The 18970-nt window shown below is 32.1% G+C and overlaps 1 protein-coding gene across 1 annotated transcript in view; it reads right to left on the minus strand.

The window, feature by feature from the left end:
- Positions 1–18970, minus strand: part of LOC119834433 — a 64202-nt gene that overhangs the window by 30463 nt on the left and 14769 nt on the right. Inside the window, exons 2-3 of the mRNA XM_038358792.1 lie at positions 17415–17620; positions 6027–6162 (exon numbers count right to left, since the gene is read on the minus strand). Coding sequence (XP_038214720.1) covers positions 6027–6162; positions 17415–17620 — 342 coding nt within the window. The remainder of the gene's footprint in view (positions 1–6026; positions 6163–17414; positions 17621–18970) is intronic.

Here is an 18970-nt window from a genome sequence, read left to right on the forward strand (position 1 = left end):
ACGCTTTACCGGAATTAATTATACATATTTTGAACATAAATACATCAAAGTAATATCAAATGAAAAGCGCGGTATTTAATATGCAAACGGCCAAATGAGGTTGTATAAAATTTTACGCTGTAACATAACCTTAAAATAAGCAAGCAATGCTAATTTTAGATTAATGTATAGTCCTTAGCAACGCTATCCTAAGCTTACACCAACTCGGCCAATAGTTTAAGCTGGTTGTAGCGTCATCATTTACATCATGTCATTTTGTTTTTTTTTTATTCAATGTTGAATGCAATGCGTTCAAATAGGTAAAAACCGTAATGGTAATAAAAAAAAATAACATTTTTATGAAAAAAAAATTTGTACCAATCAAATCTTTTCAAAAATGTAATAAATAGGTATATATTTCTATACATATATTTATATACAAAAACCTTTTATAACAAAACTGTTTACCTTTATACTAAAAATGCCCTTTTCGTAAAAATGCTTAGTAGTCTGCTTTACACACAATTTTCCAATATCTGAATTCAGTCTTTTTGTGAATATCTTCACTCAGTGTACAAAGACATTTTCACTAAAATAACGGAGTTGGCATTTCAACCACAACAACAGATAATTACATCAAGCTCGTAAAAAGCACATTTTGTAAGATCCTAATAAAAAACTTCTTAATTTAAATACTATATCAACCGTGCTTCAATTTAACTCTATTCCCCAACTATAAAACTTCAAGGACGGATGGACGCCAGAATTTTATGAAGGATAAAGAATTTTCTCATCGTGGGACCAAACTTGCTTGTGCTTGAAACTTGTAAAAAAAATACTCGATATGTTAACTTGATATAAAATACTGATAAAAGAATAAATACTACGGTTTTATCCGTATTATCTCTTTTAATATCAAATGCGAAAGTACCTATTCCTGTCTCTTCTCGTGAAGAGAGACAGGAATAAACACTAAATCGATTGGGATGAAATTTGGTACAGAGATAGTTATATAAGACCTGAGGAAAGATATAGGATATTTTTTTTATACCGGAAATCCCACGAGAACCGGAAACATGTGGACTCTTGCCCATGTTTCCGGTCTGTCTATCTTTTTCTCGGACTGTCTATCTTTGACTGCGCTGACGAATTCACAAGAATATATTTATAACATAATTAAATATTACGTGTCTTGTATTCCTATCATTCTTTTTAAATATCGCATTCATGCAGATTCATTACATATACATAGTCATGTCTACAGTCTACAGTGCTCCAGAATTAAATCCAAGTATAAATAATATTAATAAGCATGCATCGCCAAATTTGTGTTGCTTAACTCGCGAACAGTTCTACCTATTCTGTATTATTTTCCCACTTATTTTGGTTAAGACACAAGTAATGTTCTTACGGAAAGACAAACTACGTAAATTGTAACGCAACACTTGTCTTTTCCCATACAAACCACTCTGTTAATAACTGTCAGACATTTGACGTCAAACAAAGACAAGTCAAAAGGTGAGTCTTTAATTAGTATAATAACTGATAAAAATGCCTACCCGGAGGGAGTTGGAGCGAGCATTTAAAATTAGAATTAAATCTTTTTTTGTTTCACACCCATACATACATACCATTTCATATACAGAATGTATTAGTATTTAAAAAAATCCGTGTCCAAAAATGGGCACAGAAATAAACAACTTTAGTACTAAACACTAAGGTAAGAAGACCTAAAAAAGTCACTTTGTACAGTATGAAGTGCTGGGTTTCATTATTCTTTAATTAACACCATTGCTAATACGCCAGCTCTGTTAGTGCCGTTAAAAATGCATCCAAAAAGGCCGAGTCGAAGAGGCACGTGCCAAAATCGGAATTGCGCTGACTTTGCAGCCACATGTATGCTTTGCCAAAACTAATCGAAACTTTGAATAAGAAAAATGTGGCTTTTGACGGGAGTGGAGCTCTACACAAAAGGTCACGTCACCGCACTGTTATACTCGTACTTAAATAAACAGTTGGAAATGGCTCTTATTCTACGTATATGCTGGTGTAGCTTACATTTCAAATGCTTACCTACGGTACCGTTTCAACAAACCCCTATCGGCTTTGATGTTTATACACGTTCTAATCAAAATTCTGTCAACCTCATCAATAGCATTAAAGCCTGTTCTGATTATTAACATCACATCAATAGATAATTATATTATTGATGCATTTCGATGAATAGTCATCAGTACGCACCGAAAATAAAAGAGATATATAACAGAGAGAATAAAATATTTCCTAGTTTTAAAATACTTGGAAGGACAATTATTAGAAGAAGGTATGTCTCAGCACTCAGAATCAGCCTTGGCGTGTAACATCGCATTAACCCACCATTATAAGTTTCCCAAGAGCATGAATAATATATTTTACATATCATCTCAACTTGAGTCCAATATGTAACAACGAATCCTACTAATATTATAAATGCGAAAGTTTGTAAGGATGTGTGTATTTGCTGGTATTTTGACGCAAAAACTACTGAACCGATTGCAATGAAATTTGGTACGTAGACAGCTGGAGAACTGGAATAATATATAGACAACTTTTTATCCCGATATTCGGGGATACGGACTTACGTTGTGAAACCGCGGGGCGCAGCTAGTACTGAATATAAAATATTCCAACTGAGGTATAATGAAACAGAAAATCCAATATGGATCTTTTTAAATTGGTTCGAGAATGATTGATTAAAACAATTTCACCGTATTAGCAAAGGCATTTCCATCTCATTACGTTTTAGGTGGGTTTATCGAAAATGAAAGCATAATTTTGCAGCATTATTTAGTTATATGGAACATTCGTATTATAATGTGACATGAGTCACATTATAATGCGAATGTTCACGTGACTAACATCATTAAACATTGTAAATATCTATGATATTTATATGCCGATGACATACAATTATAAATTTCGTTCATGGTGAGGGAGATGGGTACTGCCTTGACAAAGTTTCAAGAGGATTTTAGTAACATTACTACATGGTCAAAAAGTAACTGCCTGGTTTTAAATCCAAATAAAAATAAATATATGATACTAGGTACAAGGTACCAAATTAATGCCATCGCAAATCAAAATCCATGTTTGTCAATTAACGGAGAACCAATAGAAAGGGTAATTGAGGCACGCAATTTACGTGTAGTCTTTGACGAATCCTTACGGTTCAATAGTCATATAATGAATTTATCTAGAAATTGCTGCTATCGTTTAAAATTGTTGCACAGAATAAGAAATTACCTCAATGTAAATGTCCGTAAATTATTATGTGAATCAATGATTCTTTTAAAATTTATTTCTATAGCACTGTTATTTGCCTTCGGTTACTGGCAACAACTAAAAAAATAATACAGCGGGTACAAAATGCTTGCATTCGTTTTTGTCACAACATTCCAAGTCGAGCTCATGTTACCCCGTATTTGAATAACAATAACATGTTGATAATGGATTATCGACACCAATTGCAGCTTGCGACACTTCTATTTAACGTCGTCAAGTATATAGTGCCATCTTATTTGTAGAAAAAAATTAAAGTGGTTGTCTGATTCCAATACAACCCACGAAACACGGTACAAGGACGTAGTGATGGAGGTGCCCCTCCACAGGGTAGCTTTTAATATAGTGCCTCTAAATGCCGGAATGACCTACCACCGCCAATACGTAATACTAAAAACTATTATGTATACGTATTAGTATAGTATACGTATTAGGCTTTAAAAATGAATTGAAAAAACATCTACTCATTTTGCAAAAAGGTTCTGAGGTTGAGACACCAAGCACGTGACTGTCTGGTATTGGTGCTGCAGTTTTTAGGCGCAATAGATTTATTTATTTATTATCCTGGTATTGGTATTGTCTATTCGTTTATAATTTTATTTAATTGTTATTATCGTATATAAGAATGTAATGTGTATGTGTGTTCTGTAAATTTGGTATTTATTTATATAAATATTATATATACATTTTACATTTTACATTGTTTTATATTATTGTACTTATTTTTATTTTTTCATTATTTTTGTTTCTTCCTTTTACCTGTACGCTGCTACTGTTAGGGGGTCAGTAGGGTGTCCACTTAAAATCAATGGAAAGTCTAAGTTTCTTAAATTTTTTTTCTATGTTACAGTCAGCAATGGAGCTGGTGGGACGCCTGATGGTAAGCGCTACCACCGTCCATGAGCATTTAGAGAGGCATAAGGTCCATTGCAGACCTTACGCCTCTACAAATGGATTGCCGACTTTTTGGGAAGGGATTAAGAAAGGATTGGCGATAGGAATAAAGGTAAATTTTTATAACTTTACCTTGTATAAATAAATGAATTTTCTTCTTCTCTTCTTTCTTCATGTACACAATTGTAATCGTATCATCTAAACCCAACTATTAGAAGTAGAACCGTAGTGAATATGGTGTCCAAATATTTTCGCATTTTTATTAAATCGTATTAAATAATTTCGTATGAAATTAAAGATTATGTAATTAATTAAGAATAATTTAGATCGGTTATTACAGGAACTAAATATCGAATAAATCGTCGTTATTATAAATGGATGAATTTGCGTTTCAACGGCATTTAAAAGCTGTTGGCGAATGGTACTCATCCGGTTCAGCCGGCTATTCTTTTAGTCTTAAAAATACTCGTTAAAAATCATAGTTAATTAACATTACTTTCCAACATTCCGTGGTTTGTTATAGAAAGTAAAAAAAGGTCGGTAAAAATTGCCATATATTATTAGTCGTAAGCTACATAGTGTAACATATCTTTTTTATACATATAAGATTAACATACAATAGGCAAAGACCAAAATCTCTGGATCAATCGAGACAAACGACATGAGAAACTTCTCAAAACTATGATGAAACTAATTCCTTTCATTCTGAAACGTATTTAAAAATGAAATAAGCTATCTCTGCTAATATCTCGGATTAAACTTAAATTTGGTTCTAGAAAAATGGATTACGCTATAAAGTTTTCTGGTGCTTTGAAAATGGGTGATTTTCTAGATTTTAAGGCGCTCTTTTTCAATTTCCACATCTCGTATTTGCCAATGGCGCCGTCATATTGAGAAAATGGCATCTAAAAGCAGTTTTTTGACGATGTGTGGTTCTAGTTTGCTTTCTGGTTTACGAGCAAAATGTTTATGTATAAAATTAGCCTTAAGAGTATTATTTCCTACAATGTATACTCCCGTAATTTTTTTCCTACAGTTCAAGTTAATTTCGCCGTGCGGAGTAGCCGCAAAGTGTATTTTTAGACCAGTTAAATGAACTTTATAATTTTGGTTTTCAGGTTGGACAAATTTATTTCGACTGGAACACAAAAGTTCAACAGTTAAAAATAAATGAAAAATATTTTTTCGAGGTTATATTCGGACTTTTATTGGAGGGTTTCTCGCCACAATACAAGCAGCAATCAAGTACCGGGAAGTTAATTGGACCTGAATGTCACTTTGGTTCTGTGGCTACAGCGTGAGCGACGATTCAAGGACTGAGTTCCTCCTTTCCTGAGCTCCTAAAAACTTACTGCCTAGTCAATTTTATGCCGGTAAATAAAATTTGTCAAGAAATACATTAGACGTTAAATGCTTAACTTTTTATTATTATTTTAAGTATTTCTCTTGGAGAATGTATTATTATTTATTGCTATAGAGTGAGAGCGCACAGTGACGCCGGTTACTAGATGCTTATTTTTTAACAGAAACACAAAAGTTTGAACCTAATTATTATTAAATACTATTTTAGATTTTGCGATGTCTAGAAAAACTAAAACAACAACAAATTAATGATATTATTGATTTCATAAAAATCGCACGCACATAATTTCATTTCTTACTCACATGAATAGATTAATACGTATTTCTTGTTGTAATCTAACGTTACTGAGCAAACTAATCTCTATTTCTTTATATTTAATGAATATCAAATCTTACTTTCTACAATATACTATCCAGTCTCAGTTCTAACCTTAACAGTTCTGGAAACAACATCGTGTCATCACGTCACTTACCCACGACATGCATAGCACCATGTACTTGGGCGGTGAGGAAGGAAGGTGCATCGGCTGAGACCTCACAGGTGTACCGCCCATGAGCGGTCCGTGTGGCCGACTTTATTGTCAACTTCTCCGCGTCGCTCTCGTCACGCTGCAAACACAAGTAGCAGTTAGTGAACGAATTTCTTATTAGACTAGATATAAGTAAAATACAAGCAAAAAATATATTTCTGGTTAATATTTTTGAATACTGAAACCGGTTTTTACCTATTTTACTTTGTTTAGCTTATTATTTAAATAGGCTTAATGTCTTACTTTTCAAACACACTGGTTTATTAACATTCACACAAATTCTAAGATTCACTACATCTCCTCTGTGTACATTAACATTCACCGGTGTATGTTCGATAACATAATATATCTTAATCATGATTTGTTAAAAATCCAGGCAAACATTTTTATGTAATAAGTTATTAGAAATCTAGCTTAAGATTTGTATACCTAGTTTAAAAATATTCTTTAATATATTACGTTATTTTTAAACCTTTTATGAAAATTAAAGTGGAGTTATTAAGTAAAATACCCAATACATTCCGTATAAGGCAACCGCTTAAGCCCACAGACGTAAGTTTTGGCACATAGTACTATCGTGTTGGCATCTAGTAAGCCAACCGACTTAGCCTGGCCACAGTCCCTCGCCAAGTTTCAAAAATAGATAGAAAAAACTGGTTACACCAATAAACAACATAAAATAAATTAGACTTAAGGCCGCAATTATTATGTATCTTTACATTCCTATGTTACTAATTATTTATAGATATGAAAAACAGTGTCCGACTTTCTTCCAAGTCGCAACGGATAGAAGTGATGATATTATTGGTGTGTGTCTCGAGATTAGAGGTCTATATAGGCTACTTTTTACCGCTTTGAAACTTTCCATTTCCATGGAAATTCCGTATGGAAATTACCACCACACAGGCGAAGACGCTGGCAAGTTGCCAAGCTAAAATGAAGCTACTTGTACATTCTATTATATTCAAATAACATAATTAGGTATATCTTTAAAAAATAATTAAAAAAACTTTAAATCCTCCACCAAACGCACTCAGCAGTAGTGATTCAGTAGTATACGGCATACGTTATTAAATCAGTACTGCTGAGTGCGTTGTTTATTTCATAAAAATAATAAATGTTAAAATTCTAAAAGAGAAGAAGTACGCAAATACACAGACTATAGAATATGAACAAAAGTTCACAATCACCGTTGTTGATTCTAGTATTTTATTTTTTAGAAATGTACTAACCTCGAATGTCTGTAGGTGACAAAATGTCATTCCGCATTGTTCTTGCCTCGAGATGTCGAATTTATTTAATTGAATTTTTAACGATCTGTATTAAAAGTATTTGTAACCTTTTCACTATAAAATAATATATAATAGCATTGTATTTAAGTAAAATGTTCAACATTTTGTCAATCTAATTTAATTAAAAAGTTAATTCATGTATACGCTTTTTAATAGGATTCCTCATAATATTGAGGAGTTTATTAGTGCTAAATCCTATATAATTTTTATTAAAGAGTGAATATCATAGCATTAACGGTTATATGGAATATGAAAATCCATGGAATGTCGTCGCTTTGGAACAACAGGAATGTTCTTTGGCATCATTAGTATGATAAACATAATATTATGTAAAGTTAAACTATGTAATTGACATGATTTTAAGCAACTAGTCTAGGAGCTTCTTGTCGGCTTTTGTTTGTAGAAATTTCTATCCAAACCAGTGGTAAATGGTGAAACTATGTTATGTCGATTGAAAAGTGCTTCTAAAAGAAGCCTAATTGAATACATAAATGTATGGTTTAATTCGTTTATATGTTATTTTGGAGCAATGATTATGATAATGATAGTATAGCATATTGACTAACAAGCTGCTCGTCTCCTCTCCGCCCAGGTTGTCGTTCTAAGTTTTTAACAAGCGTCAGTCTTATTCCGAGCATAGATAAATTCAACGAACCGAGATTTCTTAAAAATTATGCATAGGTACATGAAGATAAAAGATTTTTTTCATACATTGATATTTGCAAGCCAACCATATTTTCTTGTGAACTCGTATGATAAGATGTATACTATGTTCTGATTAGAGTTTGAATATCTCTATATTGCAATGGCCATTGCCATCGCCATTTACACGGCACGAACGGCCACGTGTACGAACAAACAATTGAAAAGTTCACTGAAAGACCTTTGCACAAAGCTAGCGGAACATGTAACCGACTTAGCGGCGTTTATAAGGTCTTTGAATTAAAGAAGTTCAATTCAATATCTGTTTTATGCAGTCAATTGGCTGAAGTTTGCTAAATTACAAGTACCGAGTCTGTGCTCTAGATGATAGGGGAACGATAAAAGGAATGTATTCAGTGTATATAATACATTACGTATGCTTATATTACTTCAGTCTCTCAAATGTTCTAGATGCATGGACGGATTCGTTTCTATATAATAAATTGGCTTAATTCTTAATTTGGATACATTGCCTGTACACTCTATAATTTCAATTTCTTTTTTGGACATTGGAGAGATTGAAATAAATGTTCTTCCAAAAACCATTCGTTGAATATAACGAGCATGAGTAAGTATGGTCTTTATAAATATAGCTATCAAATTTAGCCTCTTGTGTTTGATTTCACGCGAGTATTATACATTTAGAAATTAAAAACTTTTTAACGGATTTTAAACGTGATTTATTCATTATTTTATTAACCCGACGTTTCGAACACTTTACAGCGAGTTCGACCACGAGTTTTTAATTTCTAAATTTAGTCTCGTTATTCAAACGAATGATTCATTAAATAGTACTTCAAATATCCACTGTTTGAACAAAGAATAACGAGAACGTAGACAGGTTATGAAAATTACACATGAAACCCAGCTAGTGACTTTCCACTGTTTAAAATTTTAATACGGCCGCTCAGAATGCACAGGAAGAGGAATTACTTTCAAAGTCCGTTTAACAAAAGCGAAACACTTTTGTACCAGACAATAAAAGTGGGATTTCGTCTCAAGTAATAATATATGAGGATGAATGGAATAGCTTTTTTTTCTTACTGAAATTAGAACCGACTGGTATGCTTGGAAAACCGTACAGGTGATATGTTCTCTGAATTTCGTATTCCTCTATCAAAAGGAGCACGACTCTAATTTTATTATATGCATTTGCCGCTCTGTTGAGTACTTTTCGAGATTTATAAAAGGTAGTGTAGTCAAATTTAACCCGTTTTTAGGTCAAAAATCTACATACCTAGCTCAGTACTTTACTACTACGTGAGAGTATCAGACTCTTAAGAATTAAAAAGAACAAAGCTAATATTACAACATTTAAAAAAATTCTCTCCTGTAACTGTTATAATTTCCACCTGCGAAAACTGGATACACGCAATGGTCACTAATCATTTCCTACTTTACAAAGGACAAGATCTCATTGTTCCCAGAAATTAAATACTGTATTTTCCAACTTCTGTGTGTTTGTACATATATAATAATAATAATGGAGTGTAGGTACTCAAAATTGCTTATATCTATATTATACGTTGCCAAGTTTCCATAAAAAAATCAATATCATTAAAAGTAGATGTTGAGAAAAGCTTAGAAAAGGTACGTATGACATTTATTTACGTAAATAAGATTTACTGCATTTTGCAGTTCTTTTGGCGAAGTCTGCCTGAAGCTCTTTCGTCCAATCTGTAAAAAATCTGTGAATAAAATGTATGCCGCCATTCCATTGCATTAATTCACCACCGAAAACACTGTTCAGATGTTAAATTATAAATAATCTGTAAAATACACAAAGACCTACGACCACAGCGATTCTTTCAAATGTTCATTTGTTTACATTTTTAATTTATTTATTTCCTTATAACTCTGAAGTCTTAAGATGTACTAGCCAATGTTTTTTCTACGAATGAAAGCGTGAATCTTAAGTCACCGTTATCAAGTAAGATAAAAAGGTTGCTTTCAACTATAATTTCACTATATATCGCGCAACCATAACGCTGGCGTAGTTTATATTGCAGTGACTGAGACAATTTTTGTATTCACACAACCTAGCATAATGTAATAATATGTGTAGAATAATCTTTTCATATGAGCTCTGTGTCCGCTTTGTTTATACAAGGACGTGATACAAAACAGTGCGTCTTATTCAAATATATGAAAAGCTTTTGCCTCTTTGACAAAAAACCTGCAAATTTGAATCTAATGTGTTTTTCGTAATGTTCATTATAGAATGAAGAATAGAACAAGTCGCTGGCTTCTGAATACGTTAAATACAAAGAAGGATATATATTTTTAAAGGGACTTTATTCGTCTTATTTTAATAAATTGAAGCTGTACATTTTCATACAATACGTTTACCAGTTTTGCTTATTCATTGATTTCTTCTGAAGTTAATTTTTTATATCATTATTGTTCACATTTTCTGAGACAACAAATAAAAATCCTTTTGTAATTTTTAAAACCTTTTTGCCCTTAATATAACCTATTTGCTTTAATGGCACTGTAGAAAATAACTTCACAACAAAATAGAAAATACTTTATGATGAATATTACTTACTACTTAGTAAACTGTTTGCATCAAATATTCTGTTTACCTACGCATGATTTTAATATTACAAATCTATAATTTTAAGCATTTCAGTGCTATAAAATTAAAAATTAAATTTAACAAAAGGCCGTGTTCCACCGAAACAATATTGTAATCACTGAAATAATGTTTCGTATTGGTTGTGATGGTTCTTAATCATCTCAATAGATGGCGTGGGGTGTCCCTTAGGCACATAAAACCGAAAGAGTAGAAGAAATTCGATTACAGTGGCGGGATCACAGGTGGCCAAGAGGCTAGGCGTTGCTACGGTAAGGCAAAAAACGCGGGTTCGAATCCCGCCTCGTGATCAAATTTCTTCAATTCTTTCAAAATTTCTCATTTATAAAAAGCATTTCAATGCTATAAAATTGAAAATTGAATTTATTTCAAATCTTTTGAGTAAAATCATGACTTGTATTTCATTCTTATGATTAATCTAACTGCGCCCCGCGGTTTCACCCGCGTAAGTCCGTTGCTTATATGTTACTCCAGTTGTCCAGCTATCTACGTACCAAATTTCATTGCAATCGGTTGAGTAGTTTTTGCGTGAACACACACATCCTTACAAAACTTTCGCATTTATAATATAAGTAGGATAGTAGGATGCATAATATATATAGTAGGAAGTGGGACAGCAAGATTTCATAAAGAGCGGTGCCTCATAAAAATTTGTTATTAAACTGTTATATTTTTCAGATCTTAAGGCCGCGCTTCGCTAACTAAAATTAAAAGCTAGTAAATGTTTAGTTTTTCTTGCCATAAAAAATTACCCTTTTAAAGATCTATGTTCTTCTATAACACAATTATTGAATTAATGAAATACATTTTTCAATTTAACCACACACACGATGATTGATATTTACTTTTATATATCAAATAATGTATATATGATAAAATGTATAAACATACGTATTTAAATATAACCATAACGTAAATAAATCCAGCTTCACGGTCGGTTTGATAAAGCTGTCCTGACTCGTAGCCAGGTTAATAACGTAAATTTACATACAACAGACTTGCATGTTATATTAACAATAATCAGTACCTACATTTCACGTAAAACTTGCGTTAATAAATCTCAATATGTTCACTATTGTTCATAACGGTAAATTTATTATTTCAGTACTTGCGCAGGTAAAACAAACTTTTCTCTTCCAAAGAATTAGTCTGGGTGACGTATGAGTACATTTATCCAGTTGAACGCAATTGATAGTCTGCCAAGTGCCGCGTGACTAACTCTGTTTTAGAGACTCGTTTCATGCTAAGTACACGAGTCCTAATTAATGTTTGCACTTATATAAACGATCAAATAAATTAGAGGAATTATTTTTGCGATATGTGGATGAATTAAATTAATTAGATGTTGATAGGAATGTTGGTACGGTTGATGATGTTTAAATAAAGTGCAAATATGAGTAATTTATAAATGCGAATAAAATACGAATAGTGAAAACTTTACTTTTTAATAAAGCTAACAAGCATAGACTCAAAATTACATATTTATTACAATTGTTCTCAAAATGAACTATCACGAAAACATTTATAACATTCTTATAATAAAACTTGGTGCGCCCCGCGGTTTCACCCGCGTAAGTACGTATCCCGTAGGAATATCGGGATAAAAAGTTACCTATATGTTATTCCAGTTGTTCAACTGTCTACGTACCAAATTTCATTGCAATCGGTTGAGTAGTTTTTGAGTGAAAGAGCAACAAACGCACACACATCCTTACAAACTTTCGCATTTATAATATTAGTAGGATTAAGTAGGATAGGACTAGTAGGATAGGATAATACCTGCTATACATGATTTTTATCAAAATTAATACTGAGTGACGGTTTGACGGTCAGGTAAAAAGGTATCTGGAGAACCAACAAACCCGAATTTGTAAATAACATAATGTCAGCAAATAAATTGCTTTCAGACCTTCCACTCTTTGTATATCAAAGCCGAACCGCTCTAACTTTTTATCACGAGAATAAATAGCAACAGTTAGGAACTGAAATTCCTGTAATCAGATAAACAGAGATTTTTGTAAATTATTTTATAACAGACGGCGCAAAACAAGCGCAAAACGATGCTGATTTAAATGTTAAGAATAATGAATATTCTAATAATTAATAATTCATCCAAATGGAACATTGTCTTTATTTTTTGTAAAACGCTGTTGTGTGACAATATTTAATTTATTAATGATCAAGCGCTGTGCTATAAATATTTATTGCTCACATAATTGTTGGATAATTGTAGCAATTTTCATTCACATTACTGTTAACATATATAAGCTGTCAGCTGTTGTATACATATTGTTTGAATGGAAATAGCAGAGTTGAGATGTATCTTTATAGAAATATATTTCAATAAAATTGAAAATCCATTTCGTCCATTCAAATTCAAATTTGGTATAATCCGTATAAACAAAATTTTTTTTCAAATATTGAATATGGATGGAGGAACTCACAGGTTTTGATTGCTAAATCTCGCAACTATCGTTTTAATACTGTCTATTGTAAATGCAGAAAAAAATACAGCCGATTATTCAATTTCTTTATTTATTTGATTATATCAATAAATACCTCATAAAAATAAAACAAAACAGAACATTTATTTTCTTGTGTTTGATTTTACGCGAGTATTATATACACATTTATGGTCACGGGGAGACTGAGAGTCTCTGTAAAGTGTTCGAAACGTTCGAAACGTCGGGTTAATAATATAATGAATAAATCGCGTTTACAATCCGTTAAAAAGTTTCTAATTTCTAAAAGAACATTTATTTTCACAAATGAATGCAGTACAAATTAAATGCGTTGTATGTGTGTATGTGTGTGTAATATAAGAAATATTAATACTAACATCGAATAACAGCAAATACTGCTTATATTAAATTTTATCATTTAAGTATTATAAACTCTTAATATCAGGTTAATCGGTCGCGTCGATAAAAACAGCTCAAACCATGCAATTACCTTCGTTAAATATGGTCTCTATAGGCACAAAGAATCAATAGACCCCTTTAACATAAATATTTCATGTGACATTCATATTTTATCGTGCATTAAAACGTTATTTATAATGTAGTATATTCCATTGAGTTCTTATAAAACATTCGCAAATATTATAGGATATCGATTCTCCGTCTTGTGTTAATGTATTTGTTTAAAAAGCGTCACGTAACACGATACGCCTATTGTGATGGAGATAGGAACAATGTGTAGAAGATAAAACGTAATGTGATATCTTAGCTGCCGTATAAAGAGAAACTTATTTGTAAACAATTTTATAAACGTGCGCTTTTAACCGACCGATAAAACGAGGGAGGTTTTCAATTCGTGGCGAATTTCTTTTTATTTTTCGTTATGTTTGGACATAGATTCGCGGTTTCGTTGAGATCGACCAATTGGCGTCATTCTTTTGTGTTAAGGGAATTCTTGTCATTGGGGTCTAATCTACCAAATCTAATGTTGTTCCTCCCTCTCTGCAAACCAGCATTATAATAAGAAAACACTAATAAATCACGATCTACTCCTGCTCATAACATATCTTTCAAAGTCAACTAAAAGTTCCTAAAAAATTTATATTATTTAATGAAGAAGTGGCCGTTGGCGTCAAAATATGTAAAACACTCGTAAATAATTAAATAGCACCGACATAGACAAAAGTAGGTACATTAGGTATAATATTATTAGTTGTTACTTTGAGGTGGTGGAAACATCGGTGACATTTTTTCTCAAAAGTTTAGATAGTAAATATGGATACTAAAGATCAACCTCAACTGGTTCTGATTAGACCGGGTTTAATAAATAAATTGGGTACAAATAAGTCATTGAATTCCGACAGTCCACGTACCGATCTTAAAGCATAAAGGACAGTCATATTTTAATGTTCTTTGAGCTCTGTATTATTTTTCCCAGAGCATTTTTCCTAGCCTAAACAAGCGTTTTGAATGGCTGGAACCCCACCTACTAAATTATGTGTTAAAACATCGATAAAACTCCACACCATTCTATGATGAATGCGTAAAAGAAATTTAGAGTTCATAAATTTTATTTTATGTATATTTTAAAATCAGTAGTTGGTGGTTATTTGATTCATAAATCTCTTTTTAAACAGAAGGATTTAACGGAGAATATGAAATGTTTTATACGGTGTTTCCGTAAATATTTAACGTAAAAGCGAATTTATAATGAAAACGAAATTTGTCGGCATAAAATTATGTACATATAACGACTCTGATGGGTTATGCAAAATGCAACAATCGAATTTCTACTTTCATAAAGTAAATCTTTATAAATATGTTTCATGATTTCATCTCTCATAAATATTGTTCCAAATGTACACATCGAGGCGATAATCAGAGTCCTCTCGACTTTTGTAAATGGTGAAATCAAAATATTTACAACACAAGAAATTTAATATTTAGTTTTATAACATGACGACTGATCACTCAACCCCCCGTCATCCCGCCACAGCAATGGAATTTCTTATGCTATTTAATTAGAAGGGTCCATAATGCTTGTGTGCGTTTCTGCTATTGTATTCCTCGTAGAGTTCGTATATCTCCATATCTGAACAAATCCAACTCCTCGTTTATGAATTGAGAGAGAAAAAGATGAGAGAACATTTAAGTGTACTTTTGTACGGTGTTATTAAGAATGCTAAACCTGCATATTTGTATTAAAAGCTCGATTGGGTAAAAAATTATTATAATACTAGGTTTGCTAATTCTGGAAGTATTAGGTTGTTGCGGCAATTCTCAGCATCACTTCGTGGAAGTTTCCGATGTGCTGCTTCAAAGTGCTGGAATAATTTGCCACCTTTACGAAATCGTTCTCAATGCAATGTTTTAAGAAACGTTTGAGGTTTATATTGCTCCAGCATCAGAATCAATTACCCATAGGATTTTGTCCTGTCGCCACATATTTGCACCAATGATACTGTTCAGAACTCTTATCAGATTTTATAGTCACACTCTGTATGTTTGCAAATTCGAATCAAATAATAGCTTACTTATTTATCTATGTATACTACAAATACACACATTGACGTCATATTTATTTACTTGATATATACTCGATTTACTTTTTATTACTGAATCAAAGCTCTGCCTCCTCTGACAATGAGTGCAGTAATACATTTTATTTTTAAATTGGTTACTGCTTAGCTGACGGGGAGCCCTTTTTGCCACTATTACTGTTTCATATTTTGTTTTAGATGTAAGTATATCATATTTTAAGTGGTGGCAAATAAAAGAATTTCTATTTCTATTTCTGTTTACTTTATTTCTTATACTGCTTTTTACCTGTCTAAGGGATACCCCACTCCATCTAATGATACGATTAATTATTTACCATATCAACCAATATGGAAGATTATTTCAATGAACACAATATTGTATCGATAAAACGCAGCCTTGGCTGAATGCAATTTAAAATTTTATAACTTCATAAACGAGATTTTTTGAAGGACATAATTCAATGACAAATTTTTATGCAATGTGTTTTTTTACGATGAAACAAACTTTTTCCAATAACAGTAATAAAACACGTAAAAACAAATATTATTAAACGCTAATCATTTACGAATAACTGTAGGGCATTGTCAAGTCATTTTTCATTTAATTGAATCTAATTTGAATATTACTTTCCAGGATTTTTTGCTTATTAGAGACACCATCGATTGGTGTTATAGTTAGATAACTAATGCCTGCTACTTCGCTCGCGTGATCAAGGAGTGTTACATTTCTAATACAGAGTCATCGATTGGTTAAATATTTTATTAAACGTTGTTTAATGCGCATCTCTACGAATCTTCCCATGAGAATAATATGTTTAATTGCGGTAAAAAGTAGCCTTCATCACGCTATAAACTATCTCCAGACATAAAATTATATCATAAATAGGTCTGCTGCGGCGTGAAAGAATGATAGACTATATGTAAGGATTACATTTTCAATAAATAAACAATGAAACAAAATGAAAACCGATAAATATTATATTTAAAAAAAAGGATTATTTACTGAAATCTTTTGATACATCAATTTATGCAAATATTTGACTGTAGGTACTCCGACATACGAGGTGAAATTATATTAAAACTAATATTAACAATCTAGATAGCTTTTATACAATTTCTATTTAAATTAATATAATTTTTACATTCATATTTTCCCATTACAAGTTATATTAATGCAAAAAGTATTGTTTTAAATCCAAAATAACATATTTTATTACTTAAGAGTATAGTTATTACATTCCTTCATCAAAACCATGTAATTCTATTGAATATTTACGTCACTTTGGGTGCATTGCGCGTGCACCCAAATGTATGACATATTGCAATGAACATGGCGTCTTTTCTAGAGCATTTGAAAACAACAGTTTTAATAAATCAACCATCAAACCAAGACAAAACATGAATCTCGGCAATAATGTAGAAGTTTGATAGTGAGAGTAATTTATATCATCAATCAATCATCAATTATATTTCCAAACTAAAATAATATATTATAATAGTTTAAAAAAACCAAAAAACACGCTTTTATCATATTTTGCAAATTGAAAAATGGAATAATTTTATCAAATTAGTGTATTGTCATCGGTCCTCAATAAATCTACAAAGTTTGAACGAAATCTGGCCGTTTAAAGTGGGTCAAAATCGCGCCCAAAGAAGTCGGTTACAAACAAACATACAGGTGAAACTAATAAAAAGCGTGTAAAAACATCCAAAATAACCATAAGGGATCGCAATTTACTTACATCAACTTCTATTCCAGGAATAGGGAACACCTTCAATGGCGGCACGTCTCTCGGGGAGTATCTACAAAACTCTCTGTCCCCTCTGTACCACTTCACTTGATACAGGTCTTCATTCTCCAGGTCATACATACACTTAATTACAGCTGCCTTTCCCCTCTCTACGGCTTCTGGTATCACCATGTACACGTTGCGCAGGCATAGGGAACCTAAAAAATATGTTTTTGTTAGTGTGATGGACATTGCTCTTTTTTAAGTTTTTTAATATAAATATATATAGTCGAGGACACATTAATTTCACTGGTTTTATTAGACTATTTTTTGGCGTCATCATTTTTTTTTTATGTCGCAGTCGGCAATGGAGCTGGTGGGACGCCTTATAGCAAGCGCTACCACCGCCCATGAACATTGCATGAACAGGCATAAGGTCCATTGCAGACCTTACGCCTCTACAAATAGATTGCCGACTTAAAATTGGGAAGGGATTGGTAAGTTGAATAAAGGAAAGCACTGGGAAGTGTAAGGAAAAGGATATGGGTCTCCGGCTCCCCCACTCACCGAACGAAACACAGCAGAATGCTATTTCAAAATTTGCGTCATCGTCATTTTGCCTTTCAAATGGAAATAAATATTATGGTCAGTATTCTTTGCAGAATTCGGGATCTCCAAGGAATCAATCAAAAACCAAACTAAGTGAGAAAATATTGGTATTTATTAAAAAAAAACGCGTCAGCAACACCACTTATCAACTCAAAACGATCGATCGGTTTTTAATGATTTTTGGTCGTTGTATTTGTCTCGACTTGAATTAGGATAGAATGACTGTTCTATCCTTTTATTTCGAATATAATATCTCCAAGGTGATGTAGGTCATATATATGTATATTATATGTAATGTATGTATTTTTTTGTAATGTATATTATAATTTAGATAATAGGGGATTATACTAGAGTAAATAATTATGATATCTATATATATTTTCTTAGCAGGCACAAAGAAACACTTGTCTAGTAGGTATATGAACTTAATCATTCTCAGTAGAGAATTAAGAAAAACTACAATAAAGTTTCGTGCTCTGACTATCCAGTTATTGTATGTCCATGTGATAGCTGGTGCCTCCAATGCAGTCGCAAGTCCTATACCTGTCAGACACGTCTAGCATTTTAGTTTTTTGCTAAAAATAAGTTAATAGCATTCTCTAGCACAATTTCCAGGAACTTAACACTTAATGGAATGTTTTAAAATAAACTACCTAGTTTATAAGTAAAAAAACTTATCAAACAATACTGGTTAGTATACGTACACGTGTCCAAGTATAAAACCTTTATTTATGAGTAACCCGGTCTGTTCTATATTTAAATCGGAGCGTCATAATATCATGCTTTTATTTTCAACAGATAATAATAACACGTTATTACTATTTGTAAAAAAATATATAACAAAGGGATGATCTTTAAATTTTAAAGTCGGCCTTAATAAATTTTCACACATTGATTGCAGATTACCTATGTAACAGAACACAAAGAGTAAAACTCAATACAGACAGTATTAGTAACGA

Source organism: Zerene cesonia, chromosome 19 (assembly GCF_012273895.1).
Source record: "Zerene cesonia ecotype Mississippi chromosome 19, Zerene_cesonia_1.1, whole genome shotgun sequence".
NCBI lineage: Eukaryota > Metazoa > Arthropoda > Insecta > Lepidoptera > Pieridae > Zerene > Zerene cesonia.